The following is a 21,031-nucleotide window of genomic DNA, read 5'->3' on the forward strand; positions in this document are numbered from 1 at the left end:
AGCTGATTCCAGTCCTCTCATGATTCCGAATGATTTTCAGTTAACTGAAACAGCTCATGTCTGACTTCAACTCCATGTTAGTAATGACTTTATTCTAGATACTGACTTCTAAGCTAAGTCTCTTTGCTCTTCCTTACTGAGTGGTCACTTCCTATAAGAGGAGAAAACTGGGAAACCAGACTAAAAATGTCACATGCCAAAGTGAGAATGGAGAGGAGAGAGATCTCTGTATTTTCCTTGTTTCCTGACTTCATCACTTTTAGAATATGAACCCTGAAAGATCCCAGGGAAACTTTGTCCATTTAGGGTATGAGTTCTAGTTCCTGTTCTGTTCCTATAAACACAAGTCAGATTTTGTCAATAAGCAGTTGCAGTTGTCATGAGGATTTAGAAGCTTATTTTTGATGTTATAACTACTAGTGTTTTCTTCCTTCCATTTCTTTAATTACTTATAATTATTTGATTTTGGTTTGATTACTTATATCATTCTGTTTTAGAATTATTTAATTATTTGCTGTTTTGTGAAGGAGTTATAGAATGTTCTCAGTATTGGTCAGAAGGTAATTGGCAGAGGTGAATTTAATGTTTAAAGCTTCTGGCTTCCAGCCTTGAGCTTATCCATTCTGCCACATTTCCTCTTTAATTGTGGATCTGAATTTCTTTTAAAAAGGCACTCATGTATTCTTGCTACACAACAAGCTTATTGACGTAGCCTTTAACAGTGTTAGTGATTTAAACAGGGAGAGAGACCTGATGCTTTTAGTGGTTTTGTTTGTTCTCTGCAGTCTTGGACTAACTGCCAAGAATAGTTTCCTTGCTACAGAATGGGCTTCTAGAGTAAGCAAGAAAGTTTGAAAAATAAATACTAAGAATGAAGGTTATATATTGCACAATTTCTCTATTAATTCCAATTGAAAAAACCCCACTGGGAGAAAATTAAAAGGAATAAACAGGATTGAAAGGAAACTCCAAACTTTCCCATGAACTAGAGTTTGTTGAAATGACTTTTGTCCTGTTTTTCATTCCCCCATGGTTCTTAGGGAAACTTCATTTTAACTGGTCAAAGGATCAATACTTTCTAATTTGGTAGAGATGGTTTTGCCTGCCAACTCTTAAAAATGTTTATCTTATCCAGCCTACGGTCAGCTTTTAACATTATTCATCACTACCCCCTTGAAATGTTGTAGTCTCTAGGTTTCCATGGCACCACAGTCTTCTGATTTTCTTTTTACATTCTTGCCTCTTCTTGAGACTTTCTATTATGGGTCCCTTGTTATCTGCCTGGCCATTAGATATTGATGTATTTCAGCATTCTGAGCTAGAGTAATCTTAGTGAACCCTTTTTGGGTGACCTTATCTACTACCACGGTGTCATTTGTCATCTCTATCTTAAAAATTTACAAATCTATGTTGCTCCTGAATTCTGAACACATTTATCAAACTATTTATTGGTGTTTCCATTCTGGAGTCACAGAGTCATCTGAAACTAAGTTGAACTTCTTATCCCATATATACATATTTTTGTGCGTGAATGAAAATGCCATTCACACAGCTTCCTAAGCCTAAAACTTGGGCATCATATTTAACTCCTCTTCCCTTACATATAATTGATCATTAAGTTCTGCCACTCTTAATCTTGAGTGTCCCCTAAATCTGTTCATTTCTCTCTGCTCTTATTGTCAGGTCACCATCTTCTCTTGCTTGCTATATTTCAACTGTTGCTTCTGCTTGGAAAACTTTACCTATATCTCCCTTCCTCTAGGCTTCCAATTCCAACTTGTCCTTTAAATATCAGCTTTTAAATGCAACTACCTCTAGAAAAACTACTTTGCCCTAGTCCTAACACTGGGTTAGGTTTCATCCTCTCGGTCCTGGAGCACCCAGAATTTCAGCTTTTCCAAAGTCCTGGGCATTATATTGTAATTGGTCATTTTCTTATTAGTATCACCACGAGACTGAATTCTTTAGGAGCAGAAGCTATGTTTGTTTTTTCTTTTATTCAGCAAATTTTTATTGGGCACCTAGTATCTGATAGGTAAGGCATTGGGGGTACGGTGGTAAAAGACAGCGTCTCTGCCCTGCCCTTGTGGAGTTTATGTTCTAGGGGTATCTAGCAGTTCTCGATAGTAAGTAAACAAATTAACCAGACTATTTTAGGCACTGATAAGTGCTATGAGGAGAGTGAAACAGGGTGCTGTCCTAGGGTGTGACGAGGAAGGAGGAGGTGCTAATTTAGATTGGGTTGTTAAGAAAGCTTCACTGAGAGGTAAGGTTTGAGCTAAGACCTAAAGGATGATAAAGATCTAGCCATTTGAAAATCTGGGGACAGAGTGTTTTTAAAGCAAGGGGACCAGCACCCTCAGAGTTTCTGAGGTTGAAACAAAGTTCTAGTATTATAGGAAAAAGAAGATTACTATAATGTCTGGAGTGGAGTGAATGATGGAAAGAGAGATAGTTCATGAGGTCAAAGAGTGGACATGGACCACATATCATAGAATCTTGAAGACCTTGCTGATTTTGGATTCTGTTCAAAATGGGAAGCTTTCAGAGAGCTGGGGGAGTGACATGATATGACCATAGTGTGGAATGGGTACAGAGGCAGAAGTGGAAGCAGAGAGACCAGTTAGGAAGCTGTTGCTATGGTCCAGCTAACAGATTAATGGTGGCTTTAGCCAAGTGGTGGTATAGATTTGTGCTGTCCAATACAGTAGCCACTAGCCATATGTGACATAAATTTAAATTAAATGAATTAAAAATTTTGGTTCTCTGGTCACACTATCCACATTTCAAGTGCTTAATAGCCACATGTGGCTAGTGGCTATCGTACTGGACAGAGAAGATATAAAATATTTCCATCATTGCAGAAAGTTGTATCTGACAGCACCAGTCTAGCTGGAGGTAAATCTGTCAATTCAATATATATTTTGGAGGTAAAACTAATAAATTACTGAGGAAAAGAAAGGGAGTGAGGACCCTCCCTCCACTTTTTTTTTTTTGCCTGAGCAACTGGGATTTGGGGTTTTGGCTTGAAAACCTAGGTGTTGATAATGATACCATTTTCTGAGATATGAAGAATGTAGGAGAACCATGTTGGGAAACAGGTGAACACGAATATTCTGCTTTGGCTGTGTTAAGTTGAGAATCCCATTACATATCCAAGTGGAGATGTCCAATACCATCTTCATCTCTCCAGCACCTAGTACAATACTAGGGGTTCCGTGATTACTTACTGCATATATAAGGAAGTAACATGTGAACAAGGTCCTGATGATTCTAGGAGGACAGCAAAGCAAAAGAATGAAAGTGTAAAGAACATGGTGTAGTGGAAACAAACAGTCTGGTTTGTCTCATGTACAGAGTATGTATAGGGAGATGGAGGAAAATAAGGCCAGAGTGTTAGCTTGTTGATCCATTCATTCAACAGATGGTACCATTTAGGTACTGGGGATACACCAGCAAACAAAAAGAGACAACAGCAAAATTTCTGCTATTATGAAGCTCATATTTGTGTGTGTGTGTATTTTGTGTGTGTGTGTGTGTGTGTGTGTGTGTGTAGTGGGTGGCGTTGAAGAGATAGACAATAAATGCTATGTCAGTAAAATATGTTGTATGTTAGACAATGAAGAGGAGAGGGAATATGCATGCAGATATCTGGAGGGGGGGAATAACAGATGGTGAGAACAGCACGTACAAAGGCTCTGAGGTGGAAATTGCTACAGGCAGTAGTAGGTAGATCATAGTAGCAGAGTGATCTAGGGGGAATTGGAGTAAGAGATGTGGTCAGAGACATAAAGGGGAGCCAGATTGTATAGGATATACTAGACCACTATAAGAGCTTTGGCTTTTAACTCCGAGTAAAAGAGAAGCCATTGGCAAGTTTTGACCAGAGGTGTGATGTGACCTGACTTACACTGAAGCAGGGAAATCAGTTAGGGGTCAATTGCAGTATTCTGAGCAAAAGAGATGGTGGCTTGGAATAGAGCATAGTGTAGAGGGTGTTGAGAAGTAAGCATATTTTGTATATATTTTCAAGATAGAGAACAGCGTTTGCTGACAGATTAGATGTAGGCTGTGGAAGGAGAGAAGTCAAGGATGACTCCAAAGTTAGCTGGCGTGGGCAAATAAAAAAATGGAGTTGCCATTAATTGAAATGGAAAAGATTGTAGGAGGAACAAGTCTGAAGTGGGATGTTAGGTATCAAGAATTCGATTTTGTTTTTTTTGAAGTTGAAATGTTTATTAGGCATCCAAGTAGAGATGCAAGTGGGTTATTTGATACATGAGTCTGAAGTTAAGGGGAGGGGTATAAACCAGAGATAAATTTGGAAGTCATCAGCGTATAGATGGTATTTAAGGCCCAAAGACTAGATGATGTCACCAAGGATGTGCATATAAATAAATAAGAATTCTAGGGATTGATCTCTATGACAGTATGATGTTAAGATGTCTGGGAGATGAGGAGGAACCAGCAAAGGAGAATGAAAGTGAACAGTTAAAATGATTGGAGGAAAACCAAGAGAATTTGGCATCTTGAAGCCAAGGGGAAAATGTGTTTGAAGAAAGAGAGATTATTAACTGTTGCTATACTGCTGAATATTGAGTAAGATGAGGCTGAGGAGGAAGAGCTAATTGTAGAAACCAAGTCCTTTAGTAGGTGGGGCAAAGGAATCCAGTGCATAATTGGAGGAGTTAGTCTTAGACAGTATATGACCATGGAATGAGTCATTGTGTGTGGTAGACGGAAAGAGAGTTAGAACTGAGGAGTGAAGGAAATTAGAGGGCATGTATTGGACAGATCATCTAGATGGATATTTTGTTCACCCGGAATGATGACAGCATTAGCAGTGGGGAAAGAGACATTAAGTCAAAATGAGAGGGAGTTGACAACGAGGTTAGTTGCTGACTATAACAAGGAAAGGTATTGGGTAGTGTGATCTGGTGGCCTGCACTTCAGAGAGTGGGGTTTTTGAGGGAGCATTTCCTTTAGACCGTAGTTCATTACTAGTCTATGGAAATTGGCCAGCATTTAAAGTTTCATTGTGAGTTAATAAAGTCTAGACTGTGATCAGTAATGACTGCTAGTATCTCAAAAAAGAGACAGATATCCTACACCTGTGTCTGGAAGCACATACCACCATCTAGTCTTTAAGAAGAAAATTAAAATCAAACTGAAATCTGGTCAAGCCTCTGGATCCAACTGCAATGTACTCGGAGGAATCAGCAACTAAATGTATTAGAATTGCATCACTTTTCTCTTTTACCCCAAAGATGTACAGAGCAGAAAAGTGACTGAGAATTCTGTTACTAAATCAGATCAGCCCACAGTGAAGTGACACAGCGGGTGCTCCTGCCCCTCAGTATTCATTTTATTCAATTAGTTTGCTGCCTGTTAGGATTGCTCTTCTAGAACCATCTTTTTTCTTGAGTCCTCAGGGAAGATTCCCCTTTCACAGTTCATTTGAAGTAGACTCAACCTTATTTGCCAGTTATATTAGTTTATTCTGTGTAAAGTGGGGTACCTTGTCATTTTTCATCCCAAAGACTGACGATGGCTATTATAAATATTTCTTCTGAAAGTCTGTAATCATTTTCAATGCTACAGCTTTAATTTTTACTTTTTTCTATTTTTTTAATTGAAGCATATTTGATTTACAATGTTGTGTTAATATTTTACTTTTTGCAAGTGTTTAATTTATACATGGTGTGTCCTCTTTTAAAATATATAGTATATAGTTATATCACCAACTTCCTGGTCATTTTTTCCCTCCTCTTTAATGAAGACTAGTAACCAGAACCGCCATTTAGAACATACTCTCTTTTTTTGCACATTAATAATAAAAGTTGCCCCATCTGGGTGGACTAATTACCAAAACATTCCCCTGCTTCCGGCACATCCTGTGTCAAGGTATACTGCCTACAGCGGGGCATCTGGGCCACTTCTCAGCCCCTGCTTGTGCCTTCCACTGGGTGCCTTTTAAGCCATGCAGAACTGCCAGCTACACTTAGTGGCTTTAAATAGCAACTCAGTGTAAATTAGATACTGCTCAAGATCAACCAGATTATAAATAATTCTTTATAAATAAAGCAGAGTAGAACAATTTTTCTTTTATATGTGTTAAATGCAACCTTCATTTAAAACATTAATATTATATTTAACTTGTTTTTAAAGTTTTCAAAACTCTGGTACAATTGTGTGTGTATGTGGAAGTTGTAGATTTTTAGGAAAAAATTTTACTTTGTCAAATAGAGCTAAGGTTCTTTATTGTTTTATGTGCTCAGCTTTGAGTGCCTAGAAAATGTACATATATATTTTCACACACATAAACACATACACATACGTAAATACATACATCTATTTAATTTTTCATTATGGAAATTTCATAATCAATACAACAGTAAAGTGATGAAGCCTCATTTATCTGTCTTTCAGCTTCAACAGTTATTAGTGTATTGTTTTATCTGCTTCCTCCTACTTCTCCCACCCCAAATTATTTTGAAGCAAATCCCAAATAGTATGTTTTTAGTCTGTAAATTCTTCAGTATCTACTGTGGAATTTAAAGGCTCTATTTTAATAAAACAAGCATGGTTCAGTATCACACCTAAACAGTTAGAATATTATGAACCATCCAGTCAGTATTCAGATTTTCTTGATTGTTTCATAAATGGTTTTTAAAGTTGGTTTGTTTGAACTGGAATGAAAACAAGTCTATATGGTATAATTGCTCAATGTGTCTCTTGATTTGCTTTTAATCTATACCGTCCCCTCCCTTTTTTTGCATTTCATTTTTTGAGGAAAGGATCATTTGTCTACTTTATAGATTTTGCCGATTTGTATCCCTTTTGGTATCGTTTTACCTTTCCAAGAATATTTTTCACTTCTGTTTAAATATAAGCTATCTCATCTCTATAGACTACAAACAAATTTTTGTTTAAATGGAAAAATTGATGCTTAATTTAGTTGTTGAGGAATGAAGGATTTCCTAAATTTTGTAAACATGAAAAGGGGGATCTGAAGGGAAGTCTGTAAGCCCTAGGAAGTAATTGAGTTTTGTGAAGCTCCGTGTTTATAGCTCTGTGATTATTTTGATAACATTATATAATTTGTTGCCATCTTAAAATATTGTAGAATACTGGAATATCAATTTATAGCAAGAATGGATGTACTAGGTTGATTCTGGTTAAAGTAACATTTTTATTAAATTTTTTCATTTACAAAAAAGATACCAGGTGATCAGCACTCCAACAGATTTTTTTATGGTAATGGAATATGTGTCTGGTGGTGAATTATTTGACTACATCTGTAAACATGGACGGGTGAGTAACATGCTGTTTAGTACAATAAGCCCTTAAGCTAAAAAAGAAGAAAGTAGTGAGAAGTAGCAAACCACAAAGGTATCTTCAGAGTTGGGGTTGCTTCTGTAATAATGTCTAACTAAACATAGAGTATTAGATATATTTTTCCTTAAAAAGTACACCTTATGAAATACTGATTTTAGGAAATATATTCCACTTAATTGCCAACGTGAAAAGCCTGTGCTTTTCAAAATGAAAAATCAGTTCCATAACATCATGTTGAAGCTTCAATTATTTCCTTTTCTTAACAATTTCACGTAAGTTCTGTTTTAGATTATGTTTTACTTGTTGATTCCTTGAAACATTGTGCACACTTAGTAATATTAATTGAAAATGAACTGCCTAGCAGCAAAGAAAAACCTGTTGATTGACATGTTAAGCTTGAATGCAAGTTTTTGGCTTGTTTCTCTCATTTGTTGAGAATTCTAGCACAGTTCTAATTAGTGTACTCAGTTATATTTAGGCTGATTATGAAACTAAAACTTTTGCCATGTAGATGTCCCAAATGTTCTTAGTGCAGTTTCTTTTATACCTGATAGGTTGAAGAGATGGAAGCCAGGCGCCTCTTTCAGCAGATTCTGTCTGCCGTGGATTACTGTCACAGGCATATGGTCGTTCATCGAGACCTGAAACCAGAGAACGTGCTATTGGATGCACACATGAATGCCAAGATAGCTGATTTTGGTATGCAACTCCAGGGTTGTTTAGAAGTGTGCCAGCTGCCTTTGCAAGTGTGTCAGTACCAACTCTTAATGAACTAAGAACTTTCAACTTCATTGATGTAAATCCTATACCGTGAAAAGGGATTAGTTAGACAGTCTGAACACTAGCTTGCTCTATTCATTTAAATGACTTTTTAAAAATGCAAGTATTTCTAGAGACATTCAGAGGGCTTGCGTCAAGGTAAATCCACTCAATCTTCATTGCTTCCTCAGGAAATGAGACTTAACTGTATTTTTGTGAGGGCCACAAACTCCTTTGAAAATCTAATGAAAGTATGGGCACTTTCCCTAATAAATGCACTTAAATGGAGGTACATGAAAATTTGCACGCAGTTTTGGAGCATTGTAGTCCTTCTGAATTGATCGAGGAGGAATGTCAGTGGACTACGGGTAACATGTAACAACTTGGTAGAAGAATAGGAGTTTTTGTTGGTGGTAAAATAAGAGAGTAAAATGTAATTTTTATTTCCCAAACACTTTCTGGGATAAACATACCTCGACAGGGTGCCATAGTAGAGGAGAGGATTAGAAAGTGAGAGATTCTAGAAAGAGATGAAAAGGTGTCAGAGTTCAGCTTTACTTATTTAAAATTTTTGTCTGTACCTTGTCTTTTAAAAGCCAGGAAAGTCATTTTCCTATTTCTCTTCCTTCTCTAAACCACAAAGCTCATTTAGTGCTGTAGTTCAACTAGATTTCTGGTTCAATGGAATATTTTTCTATGTTGAATTAAGGCTTTCCAAATTAAAAACTTTTGGAACATAATGTTTATAAATTGGAGCCTATCTGATTTCTGCTTAGAGATTTTTAAAAATGCCTTTGAAAGCAGAGTATAAAAAAGTAATAGTAGTCTCTATTATCTTTCATTTGCAGAAGTGGGTAAATAATATTTTGAAGCTTTTATGTTTGGAAAAGTTCATATAGTTTAGAATAACCTCATATTTGTGAAGTGAATCAACATTCTTATTTAGAAAAGGAGTTTAATTTCAATCTTAGGCATGGTGTGCTTTGGCTTTTTTGTCATGTATGAGCACTCTGAAATGGAGTCTTTCTAGTCCAACAGATGCTTTCTACTGCTTTTTAAAATAAACATTATGATATGTGAGGCATTACAGACTTGACGTTTTTCCTTATGCATTTATCTATATTTAGTTTTAAACATATGTAGCACCAGGTAAACATATTACTCTTATTTTTAGGATTATCTAATATGATGTCAGATGGTGAATTTCTGCGAACTAGTTGTGGCTCCCCAAATTATGCAGCACCTGAAGTCATCTCAGGCAGGTAATAATATATCAGTGAAGAGTAAGCTTTTTGTAATGCTTTGTTCATTCTGATAACATTTAACTATAATATATTCTCTTTGGAAGATAAGATTTTTAACATAATAGAAACATATTGTCCCTTTAGTTTTTCTATTGTTGAAGAGAGATTACTTAAACAGTTTTTTAAAACATTTGATTTAGATTTTGTTATGAATGTATTTAAGGAGTTTTTCCACTAAAAATTGAAAAAAAAATTGACTTCTTTTTTCATTTTAGAAAATTGCAGCTAGGAGAGCAAGCATTTGCTGCATTTAAGCTAGTGTCATTATTTACTTCTCAGACATAGTCCTTTAATAATTCTGTATATACTATTTTATAAAGCATACAGAGTATTATTTTTATGTTCTGTCTTTAGTAGTATGAGGTTTTCTGGGGGGACAGTATTGTCATTTCATGAAGTTAACTGCACAAGAGAAGACTGTGTAATTATTCATGTAACTTACTCATTGGTACATTTTTTAAATGTTTATACAGATTGCAGTGATAAATTCAAGTCTTCTATGGTGACCAATGTCTGATTTTAAAAGTTTACAGAATTCTATGAGAGAAAATAAAGAAAAGGTATTATTGCAGATATAGCAGTTTGGACTATACAGCAAACAATATAAAAAAATGGACAGCAATTTTTATTGAAATGGAGTGTATTTTTTTAATTGGAATTGTAGAGATCTACTTTGTTACCTCAGACTTAGGTTTGAGTTTGGTAATGTGCTATCAGTGGAATCTTAATAATGTAGAAAGGTGAGAGGTAAAAGGAATAACATTCTAGGCATAGGTTTTCTGGATAAAGGTAATCTTAGTCCCAGGAGCTACCAAGTGGTTAGAATGAAAGTAGGAGGTACCCAGGATAGTGTGATACAGCATGAAATGCTGTGAAAGAGATTGCAGTAGGACTAGTTAGGTACTTTACTATTTCAAATATTCTTGAAAATAGGTATGCCAGGCATAAACATTCTATTATATATGCATTTTCTTTTAATAGCTTATGGTAAGAAGATTTAGCCTATACACTATGTAGTATTGCTTTTCTTCAAATTTATGGTCATCCACTTTGATGTTTCTATCAAAAACCAACCATAGAAAGTTTTATATTTTTTAATTAGTCAATTAGTAAGCTCAGTTTATTTTGTGTCAAAAAAATAAAAATACTGTTTTCTCTTGGGAAATTTGAATAGTATTTGGTTAGATCACTTATTCTTTCTGGGGAACAATGATTGAGTGTTGGGGAGTGGCCACGGACTTCACTAAACACCTTGGAAAGCAATACATAGAGAGTCTATACTGTGTATATAGGTACATATAGAAACAGGGTACACGTAGATGGGAAGTGACACTTGCATTTCAGGTTTGTGTTGTCATCTTTTCCCCTAGATTGTATGCAGGTCCTGAAGTTGATATCTGGAGCTGCGGTGTTATTTTGTATGCTCTTCTCTGTGGCACCCTCCCATTTGATGATGAGCATGTGCCTACGTTGTTTAAGAAGATCCGAGGGGGTGTTTTTTATATCCCAGAATATCTCAATCGTTCTGTTGCCACTCTCCTGATGCATATGCTACAGGTTGACCCCCTGAAACGAGCAACTATCAAAGACATAAGGTGAATAGTCTTTTTGTTGCTATTAAGTACATATTCTAGTATTAATATTAGTACCACTACCTGAATGGCTGCTTTATGTTAGGCACTGTAACACTTGATTTTATATGAATTTTACTTTCCTTATTACATAAAGCTGGTCCTGTCACTCAACTTTTAAATATTTCAGATTGTTTCCCAAACTTTTCAGTTTAGGTAGCAAAGTATACAAGGCCCTTCATAGTAAAGGCTCAACGTTGTACCCCTTATACCAGAGCTTCAGCCACAGTGAACTTTTCCTGGTTCCTCAAACATAATGCATATTTTATGCCCAATGTCTTTGTTTATATTATTCCCTTTGCCTCTGATGCCTTTTCTGCATTTTTGGACCTGAAAGATTTCCATTCATCCTTTAAAATTCTGCTCACTTATCACCTTCCTTGTGAAATCACTTCTGATTCTCCTGAGCAGTTTTAGTTGCTTCCACTTCTGTGATTTCCACATTTTGTTCATGCTTTCATTCTCATTCTGCATCTAGTTGTTTTCAGTGTATCTTTCTCCTCTCTTGCAACTATAAAAGGGTAGAGAGAGTGTCGTATCATCTTTGTATATACAGTGCTAAAAGGTCTAGACATATAGTATACACTCAGAAAGTATTTGAATAAGTTTCAAATGGAAAAACAGGGTGAGAGTTATATATTTTACATACGGTTGATGAAATAAACCATAAAAAGTTTTGCTAAGATTTTGAATCCAAAAATAGCTGCTAGTGGGTTTGCTGAGAAGGATTTCTTGTTATGTGAGAAACTTTGGAAAGTGCAGTTGCTGGTGTTACTGTGAATATGACCTTTATATAGCACACACAAGTCAGGATGATTCATTGCCTTCTACTTTTTATTTATCAGTCATGTTTCTTAGAGGGTTTTTTGTTCTTACCTAACATTTCATCAGGTATTTATTTGCAAATGCATTCTCTTGACATCTTTCCAGAATACTTTGCCTTGTCTTCATAAGCCAGAATATGACTCTTGGAATATTTAAATGGTGGCTGAGGTAGTTGTTTTTGTGACTGCTACTGATTTCTTTTGCACTCCCGTTGCACTCATGTACTGTTTTCTTCCCCCAGCCTCTCTTAGTGTTCCAGGCCTCATACATAAAAATGTAAAATTGTAAATTAGACCCAGATTTAGTTATGGAAATGGACTTAGCAGGGAAAAAACTCTTTTGTGTTCATAGTCCTTTAGAATAAATAGTTCACTTAATTGGCTTTTCCTTAGAAAAGAAAATTAAGTATGCTAATATATATATACTTGCACCTGTTTGTATCAGCACATACATTGAGAATAGTAAAAGTACTGATTCTGTTATATTAAAACAGGTGTCTGTATATTTACAAGTTTTAGAAGAAAAATGTAAATAAAAGTCTACTAGGATGAGTTAATTTACACATATGTAGGTGGTATAAAATAGTGGCAACCATCTCTGTACTTAAAATAATAACTTGAATTTATAGTTCTCATCATTTTTTAATTTATCCATATTCTGTTTATTAATGTTTGGGAATTCTTCATTTGACAAAATATGGTTCACAGAGTTACTAATTATAAACCATTATTATATAACAGGTATTTTGCTAGGTACTTGACATATTTTATTGCTTTGATTCTTAATAGGTAACTGTTATTATTCTCATTTTACAAACCATGAAACTGAAGCTTAGAAAGGTTATGTTTTGATTTATGTATCTGTTTGTCCCTATTAAATTTTAGGGTCTTTTAAATTAGGGACCAAGTATTAATATGTTCTAGGCATCGTGCATTTGATATGAATTAAGTTTTGAGTAAGTCTGTATTTGTGAAAATTACCCAGCTAATAAGAGGCAGGCAGAAGTAGGGCTCAGAAATTGCCTGATGCAGAAGCTGTACTACTCCCACTAATCCAGCCTGGCACACCAGTTCTGTGACATCCGTCCTTTCTCCAGAATACCATGATATGTTATATTTCTCTCATGTTACCACATTCTGTCTTATAGTTACAGGCACACCTAGTTTTACTGTGCTTCGCTTTACTGTGCTGTGTAGATACTTTGCTTTTTACAAATTGAAGGTTTGTGGGAACCTTGTGTTGTCAGATGATGGTTAGCATTTGTTATCAATAAAGTGTTTTTTAATTAAGGTATACACACTGCTTTTTTAGACATAATGCTATTGCAAACATAATAGACTACAGTATGCTCTAAATGCAATTTTTATATGCACTGGGAAACCAAAATGTTGGCGACTTGCTTTATTGCAATATTCGCTTTATTGCAGTGATCTGGAACCAAACCAGCAATCTCTCTAAGGTATGCCTGTATTTTTGTACGGATCTTTTTTTTCTTTTAAGACAGTAAGCTATTGGAGGTTAGAAAATATATCTCAGTATTTATTCGTTCATTGAATCATTTTTGCTTTTATTTATTTAACAATTATTTATTTAACATCTACTCTGTTTAAGGTCCTATGCTAGGTGCTGGGAATATATTGGTAGGCAAGACAGACATTGTCTTCAGGAAAATCACATCTTTAAGTGCCGTAAGCTTAGTATTACTGTTAATGTTATTGTGGTTAAAAGTGAGTGTCTGAAGTTCAACTGTCTAATTACAAATTCTGATTCTTTGTTTACTAGCTATTGGCATATTCCTTATAACTCTTCATGCTTTAGCTACATCATATATAGTGGATTTGTTTGGAGGATAGTCCTAGGTTGAACCATATGAATTTACTATTTCTCTAGGTCTAAACACAGTTGAATATTAGAAACTGCAAACATTCATCATAATATAATTAAAGCTTTTAGAATAATGCCCAGCATACAATATTAGCTATTAATATTACTTTAAAGTGAATATATAAGGACCTTTTAGCTGTACTTAAAGAAGTTTGCACACACTGTGAAGTTTCTAAAATTTGGTAGTCATCATAACTCATTTAGTCTTAAGTCATATATCAAAATCAGGTACTAGGCAATAGTGACAGAAGGACATAATTTCTGGTGGCTGTGTAGTAACCCATATGAAATGAATTGATTTTGTCTCAGGTGAACCTTCATAAACATCCTGGTTACTGCTTACCTTGGTCAAGTTAATTTAGAAATTGACTCCTGAAAATTAAAAGCTAGAAGTATGTTTTTTTTTTTTACATGTGGAGGGTTGCTTTATTATTATAATTATTTTTTTAAATTGAAGTATAGTTGATTTACAAGGTCATGTCAGTTTCAGGTGTACAGCACAGTGACTCAGTTACACACACACATATATGTATATATATGTATGTATATATTCCTTTTCGGATTCTTTTCTGTTATAGGTTTCTACAAAATACTGAGTATAGTTCCCTGTGCTATACAGTAGTTTCTTGTTGCTTATCTATTTTATATATAGTAGTGTATATATGTTAATCCCAACCTCCTAATTTATTCCTCCCCCAGCCCCAAAGTATGGCTTTTTTTTTTTTTTTTTTTTTTGCTGTACGCGGGCCTCTCACTGCTGTGGCCTCTCCCGTTGCGGAGCACAGGCTCCGGACACACAGGCTCCGCGGCCATGGCTCGCGGGCCCAGCCGCTCCGCGGCATGTGGGATCTTCCGGGATCGGGGCACGAACCCGTGTCCCCTGCATCGGCAGGCGGACTCTCAACCACTGCGCCACCAGGGAAGCCCCAAAGTATGGCTTTTTAATCGGCACTGTTATTATTATGAAGAACTGTGGTTCTTTTTCTGAATTAATTGGAAATGAAAATTTAGATTACTTCTCTATTTATTTTTTTAAACATTTATTGGTATAATTCACATACCATAAATTTGCTTCTTTAAATTGTATGAGTCAGTGGTTTTTAGTATGTTCACAAAGTTAAACAGTCATCACCACTGTCTAATTCTAGAACATTTTTCTCATCCCCAAAAGAAACTCTATACCCATTTCCTCCTCTTTGCAGCCCCTGGCAACCACTAATCTACTTTCTGTTTTTATGGATTTCCCTCTTTTGGACATTTCATATAAATGGAATCATACGGGATGTGGCCTTTTGAGTATGGCTTCTTTCACTTAGCATGATGTTTTCAATGTTCTTTCATGGTGTAGCATGTATCAGTACATCGTTACTTTTTTGCTTGAAAGATATTCCATTGTTTAGATATACTAAATTTTGTTTATCTATTCATATTTGATATTTGAGTTGTTTCCACTTTTTGGCTCTTATATAATAATGTTGCCATGAACATTTATGTATAGGTTTTTAAATGGTCATATGTTTTTATTCCTCTTGCATAGATGCCTAGAATTTGTAATTGTTGTACGTTGTTGTTGCTCTTGTTTGTTAAGTGATTTTATTGAACTAATTCCATAAGTCTATATTCTTTGTCATGGGTGGCCACTGAAGTCTCTGCTTGGTTAGCTTAATGGTCAGATAATTATTAGACAAAGCTTTCCTTAAAGGCCTTGATCTAATAAGTCTCCCAGCCTTTGCTGAGGGACTTTGTGTGCATGTTGGGGTGTGTCTTCAGTGCTTTAATGAAAAGCTCATAACTCTGCCTTAGTTTTCATTCCTGCTAGCACAGAGCCTCAAAGTCAACCAGTGATGAGAAATCAGGGTCTTTCTTGGAAATGAACACAGCCCTGCATTTGTGAGTCCCAGGATTATGTAAGAGTATTTTAAGGACCCCTATGGAATTTACTTCCCAAACTTTTCCTTTTTAGTTTTTTGACGAGCTTCTTGTTTGCTCCAACTCTTTATTGCTGCTTTTAGCAGCTGGGATGTTAGACAGTTGCCATTGATTGTTTTTGACAAATGTTCTGGGGAGAAGGCTTTGTAGAGGGAGCTCTGAGTCAGGTCAGATGAAGACAGGGCTTGAGTGTAGAGGTTTCCAGAGATCTGCCGGCCATGTCAAATAATGACAGTTCTCTTGGGATAGGACTTTTGGAGAACTCTAAACCTATTCTCTCCCCATCCCCCCACCAGTGGTTGCTAGATGCTGGTTTTTTGGGCTACAATGATTGTGAGGCTGTTGGTTTTCAAGGCTACCGTAGAAATGGGGAAAGGAGATGGATATGGAGTAACTTAACGCTTTATTGACTGGGGGATTTTTGCAGAAACTAAGACTAACACCTGTGGCTGTAATACGTCTCTGGTGAAAAATGTGTTAAAGTGTCACAAATCTCTCTGTTCTTACTGAGACTCGGCCAATTTTTTAAACAAACACTCCTCAGATTATTACAGGCCTTTGGTTAATTTCCAGAGTTCTGAAAAAGTTGATTTTGACAACTTTCACTAGTAATCTCATTTCTGTTATGGAAGAATGAATTTTTGGAGTTCATTCAAAAGTGTTCATCTTGGGCTTCCCTGGTGGCGCAGTGGTTGAGAGTCTGCCTGCTAATGCAGGGGACACGGGTTCGTGCCCCGGTCCGGGAGGATCCCACATGCCGCAGAGCGGCTGGGCCTGTGAGCCATGGCCGCTGAGCCTGCGCGCCCGGAGCCTGTGCTCTGCAACGGGAGAGGCCACGGCAGTGAGAAGCCCGCGTACCGCAAAAAAAAAAAAAAAAAAAAAAAAGTGTTCATCTTCCCTGTTTGTCATTGATATTTTAAAAACGTTAGATGTGTAACAATTTATTTTTTTCTATTATTTCTTTTGAAAAAATCAGTGTTCACCAGTCATTTTTATTACTAAACATTTATTTAAGTGCTTATTATTATCATGATATAGCAATTAAACACATTTATGAATTCATTTTTGACTTCATTGGCTATTCATCATTTATTCTGCATTTATTGAGCATTTACTCTGTACTGGGTACTGGAATGCAGGTGAATAAGGCATGGTCCCTGTTTCAAGGAGTTCCCAGTTTAGTGGGGAGGATTAAGAAAAAAAACTGTAACAACTATAAGAAAGTATGAGTGTTATAATAGCGTCATCTACTAGAAGCTGTAGAAGTTTCATCTCTATGTGTATACTCAAGGCCTGGCACACCATCATTTCTCACTTGGGCTATTGCACTAGCATCCTCCTCCTCCTCATCATTATTACCCTTATCTTTTATCTTTTCAATTCAATTTCTTTATCACAAGCAGAATGATCTTTACAGAATGCAAATTAGATCATGTCACACCTGTCTCTTTAAAATCTTTTAGTTATTTTCATCACCCAAAGGTTCATCCAAAAACCTTTTTTATAGCCTACAGCTCTCAGAAATACCTGATATCTCTTGCCACTCCAACCCGTAACTCATTATGATTTCATGAGTGTGGCCTCAGTTCAGTTCCTTGAACATAGCAAAATTTTTTCTTATCTCAGAGTCTTTGCATATATTGTTTCTTTTGCTGGGAATACCTGTTCCCCAGCTCTGCTTAGCTGACTTCTAGTCATTCTGGTATCTGCTTAAATGTGGCTTCCTTGATCACCTACCTCCCATTCTGAATTATATACTCTTATTTTACCCTGTACTTTTCACTCATAATCTTTATCACAGGATTTTTATATTTGTATATTTGTAACTATATATTCATTTTTGAGAGTGTTTGTTTAATCTGTATTCAGCTAGAATATAATTTCTGTGAGAAGGAGTGTGCCTTTTTAGCACGGTATGTCCTTAGTAAATATTCATAAACGAATTAGTCAATTGAAGGCATTCAGTTAAAATATATACTGATCTAAATTTAGCTTAGGGAGTGCCCAATTTACCATATAGCAATGCTTACACAATCTTGAAGGAATAGTACATGTTAGTTAAATGAAAAGGGGTGGGATATTCTAGGGTGGCAATAGTAACATCATGTGCAAAGGCCCAGAAGAGTGAGAAAATAAGATCTAGGAGACTGGGGCTTCCCTGGTGGTGCAGTGGTTGAGAGTCTGCCTGCTAATGCAGGGGACACGGGTTCGAGCCCTGGTCTGGGAGGATCCCACATGCCGCGGAGCAACTAAGCCCGTGAGCCGCAACTACTGAGCCTGCGCATCTGGAGCTTGTGCTCCGCAACGGGAAAGGCCACGATAGTGAGAGGCCCGTGCACTGCGATGAAGAGTGGCCCCCACTTGCCACAACTAGAGAAAGCCCTCGCACAGAAACGAAGACCCAACACGGCCATAAATAAATAAATAAATAAATAAATAAATAAATAAAAAGATCTAGGAGACTGGTTCTCTTCTCAAACATTTTGGTTTGAGTACCCCTTTACAGTCTTAAAATTGAGGACTCCAAAGAGTTTTTTTTAAAATATAGGTCATATTTATCAATATCATATTAGAAATCAAAACTGAGAAATTTTAAAGATATTTAATTCACTTAATAATAATAAACCTACTACATGTTTTTCTGAATAATATGTCTTATGAAAAATAACCTTATTTTCCAAAACAAGAAAATATGGTGACAAGAGTACCTTTATTTTACATTTTTCAAATCCTCTAAGTCAGAGACAGCAGCTAGGTTCTCATTATCTGCTTCTTCAGTCATCTGTTGCAATATGTTGTATTAGTTGAAGTCTAGGAAAAATATCGGATCTCAAATAAGTGGTGGGAAAAGGGAGGAACATTTTCATAGCCTTTCAGATTGTTACAGATATTCTTCTTTGATATTAAACCAAAGCTTAACATGTTAATTGCAATATCAAATAATAAAACATATCAGTGAACTTTTGTACTTTATTACATTAAAATCCACTGGTCTATTCTGTATTTTGAGTGGATCTTTTGCCCATGTATGATTCTGTAACATCTTGCATTGGTCATATGGAAAATATTGGGTTATTGAGGTAGACTGATGTTCCAAATGGTGACACATTTTATTATATAATTTCAAATTAGAGTCATTATCCTCTTCATGATAAAAGTAGTAGTCTTTAAGTATTGAGAAGCTGTCAAACTCTTGGAGACAGACACAAATTGTACAAAATTCTAACATTTTGCTTGAAAGCTTGAATTTTATGATTGGCAACAAATACTACCAGTTGTTTCCTTTGACGTGACAGGCTCGTTTCATTTATTTTTGAGAAAATGTCAGCTAAATACCCAAGTCTGAATAATCATAGTTATTCAAGAGCAGGGATGAATCAACTTACCCAGGGTCCCATAGCTAGAAAGTGACTAGAGACCAGGTCTTTCTGATTCTGTTATATTGTATTACCCCATGTCTAAATTGTTCGGGACTTGCCAAAGCATGTTCTTACAATAGTGTATTGTGGTATTTTTCCTAGAGAGCATGAATGGTTTAAACAAGATTTGCCCAGTTACTTATTTCCTGAAGACCCCTCCTATGATGCTAACGTCATTGATGATGAGGCTGTGAAAGAAGTGTGTGAAAAATTTGAGTGTACAGAATCAGAAGTAATGAACAGTTTATATAGTGGTGACCCTCAAGACCAGCTTGCAGTGGCTTATCATCTTATCATTGACAATCGGAGAATAATGAACCAAGCCAGTGAGTTCTACCTCGCCTCTAGTCCCCCAACTGGTTCTTTTATGGATGATAGTACCATGCATATTCCCCCAGGCCTGAAACCTCATCCAGAAAGGATGCCACCTCTTGTAGCAGACAGCCCTAAAGCAAGATGTCCGTTGGATGCACTGAATACAACTAAGCCTAAATCTTTAGCTGTGAAAAAAGCCAAGTGGCATCTTGGAATCCGAAGTCAAAGCAAACCATATGACATTATGGCTGAAGTTTACCGAGCTATGAAGCAGCTGGATTTTGAATGGAAGGTAGGAAATTGTAGTATATGAAGATCATTTGTAGAAGCCATTTTTTGTGTAGTATGCTGCTCTGAGCTGCTGAGTTGAGTACTAAGGTCAATAAAAAAAGTTGGTTTTGATTTAGATATGAATTTAGTGGTCTTGATGCTTCTGGCTGATAAATCCCATTCGTTCCAATAGTGTACCATGTACATTCAAAACAAAAAACAAATCTCTGTAAGGATGAAGAACTGTCAATGTTGGGGACCTATGTATTTTTTAAATTATAGAATAGCATTCTTGGCTGAGAAACAAAGTTTTAATCAACTTGAAATCTCTTGAGAATTTAATCTCTTGAATCTCTTGAGAAATCTCTTGAAAACCTGTTTCAGCATGCATCATAACAATAAAAAGTCAGGTGTCTTCAAAGATACTGTGTTTTTACTTTTCTCTCTCCTTTTTAAGGGAGGGTTTTTTTCTTTTTGCCAGTAGCTGTAACAGCAAGTGGTTGATACAAATTATACCATCAGGACATATTTATTCAGTAAACAAATACTTTTCTGTAAGTTGAGAAAAATCTGTCTTATTTGGCTTGTTCTTTTAGTCCTTAGTTGCGGTATATTTTTCTTATTCTCAGCCCACATTTTACTTTTTTATTAGTACTCAAATTCATTTCAGTTCTATTTGAGTGTATGTGGGGGAAAAATCAGTTTTTTATTTTCAGGTATCTTTTACTCTTGTTCCTTTCTTGAGGACTGTGAATGTACTTTTAGCGGAAGAAAAAAATTTTCAAACATATCATGTAAATATTCACTTGACATGTTTTTATTTCATTATTTGTACATGGAATGAATCCATTAAAAAAAAAACATACCTCCCTTTTCTGAAGCAGTTTTATTTAGTTAAAAAGGAGATGTTAATGTCTTTAAAATTCTTACTGAGAAATTTTTGGAACCAATTTGATAAGATGTTTTAAAAACCAGAATCTTCTTTATCTGAGTTGCGGTTTTATTATCTTCAAAAGGCAAATAGTATCTTCTTTACAGATTACTACGATACTTAAATTTTGTGGCAGTACCTGTTAACAGTGCCTGATTCAAACCATTGACATGTTATTTGTCCTTTTTCTGTCTATTCTATATTCATAGGTAAAGGTATCCAAGTTGATACCTTTGGGCAACCAAAATATTACTGATGGTTTAGAGTGGAGGCATATCTGGAAAGAAGGCTGGACTCTAGAGTCTGAGTTCCCTTTGAATTTTAACCGTTGTACACAGTATGGTTAGTGGGATTAAATAAATACTAAATTACTGTGTAATGTTAAAAAAAAAGATCATTCAGGAATTCCCTCTCTACCCCACCTCT

The 21,031-nt window shown here is 35.9% G+C and overlaps 1 protein-coding gene across 1 annotated transcript in view; it reads left to right on the forward strand.

Moving 5' to 3' along the window:
* Positions 1–21,031, forward strand: part of PRKAA2 (protein kinase AMP-activated catalytic subunit alpha 2) — a gene marked incomplete at its 5' end in the record, with an annotated part of 57,972 nt that overhangs the window by 34,863 nt on the left and 2,078 nt on the right. The window contains 5 exons of the mRNA XM_082613833.1: positions 7,221–7,314; positions 7,893–8,037; positions 9,272–9,359; positions 10,772–10,996; positions 19,192–19,696. Coding sequence (XP_082469959.1) covers positions 7,221–7,314; positions 7,893–8,037; positions 9,272–9,359; positions 10,772–10,996; positions 19,192–19,696 — 1,057 coding nt within the window. The remainder of the gene's footprint in view (positions 1–7,220; positions 7,315–7,892; positions 8,038–9,271; positions 9,360–10,771; positions 10,997–19,191; positions 19,697–21,031) is intronic.

This window comes from Mesoplodon mirus, assembly GCF_964341445.2.
Source record: "Mesoplodon mirus genome assembly, chromosome: 3".
Classification (NCBI taxonomy): Eukaryota; Metazoa; Chordata; class Mammalia; order Artiodactyla; family Ziphiidae; genus Mesoplodon; species Mesoplodon mirus.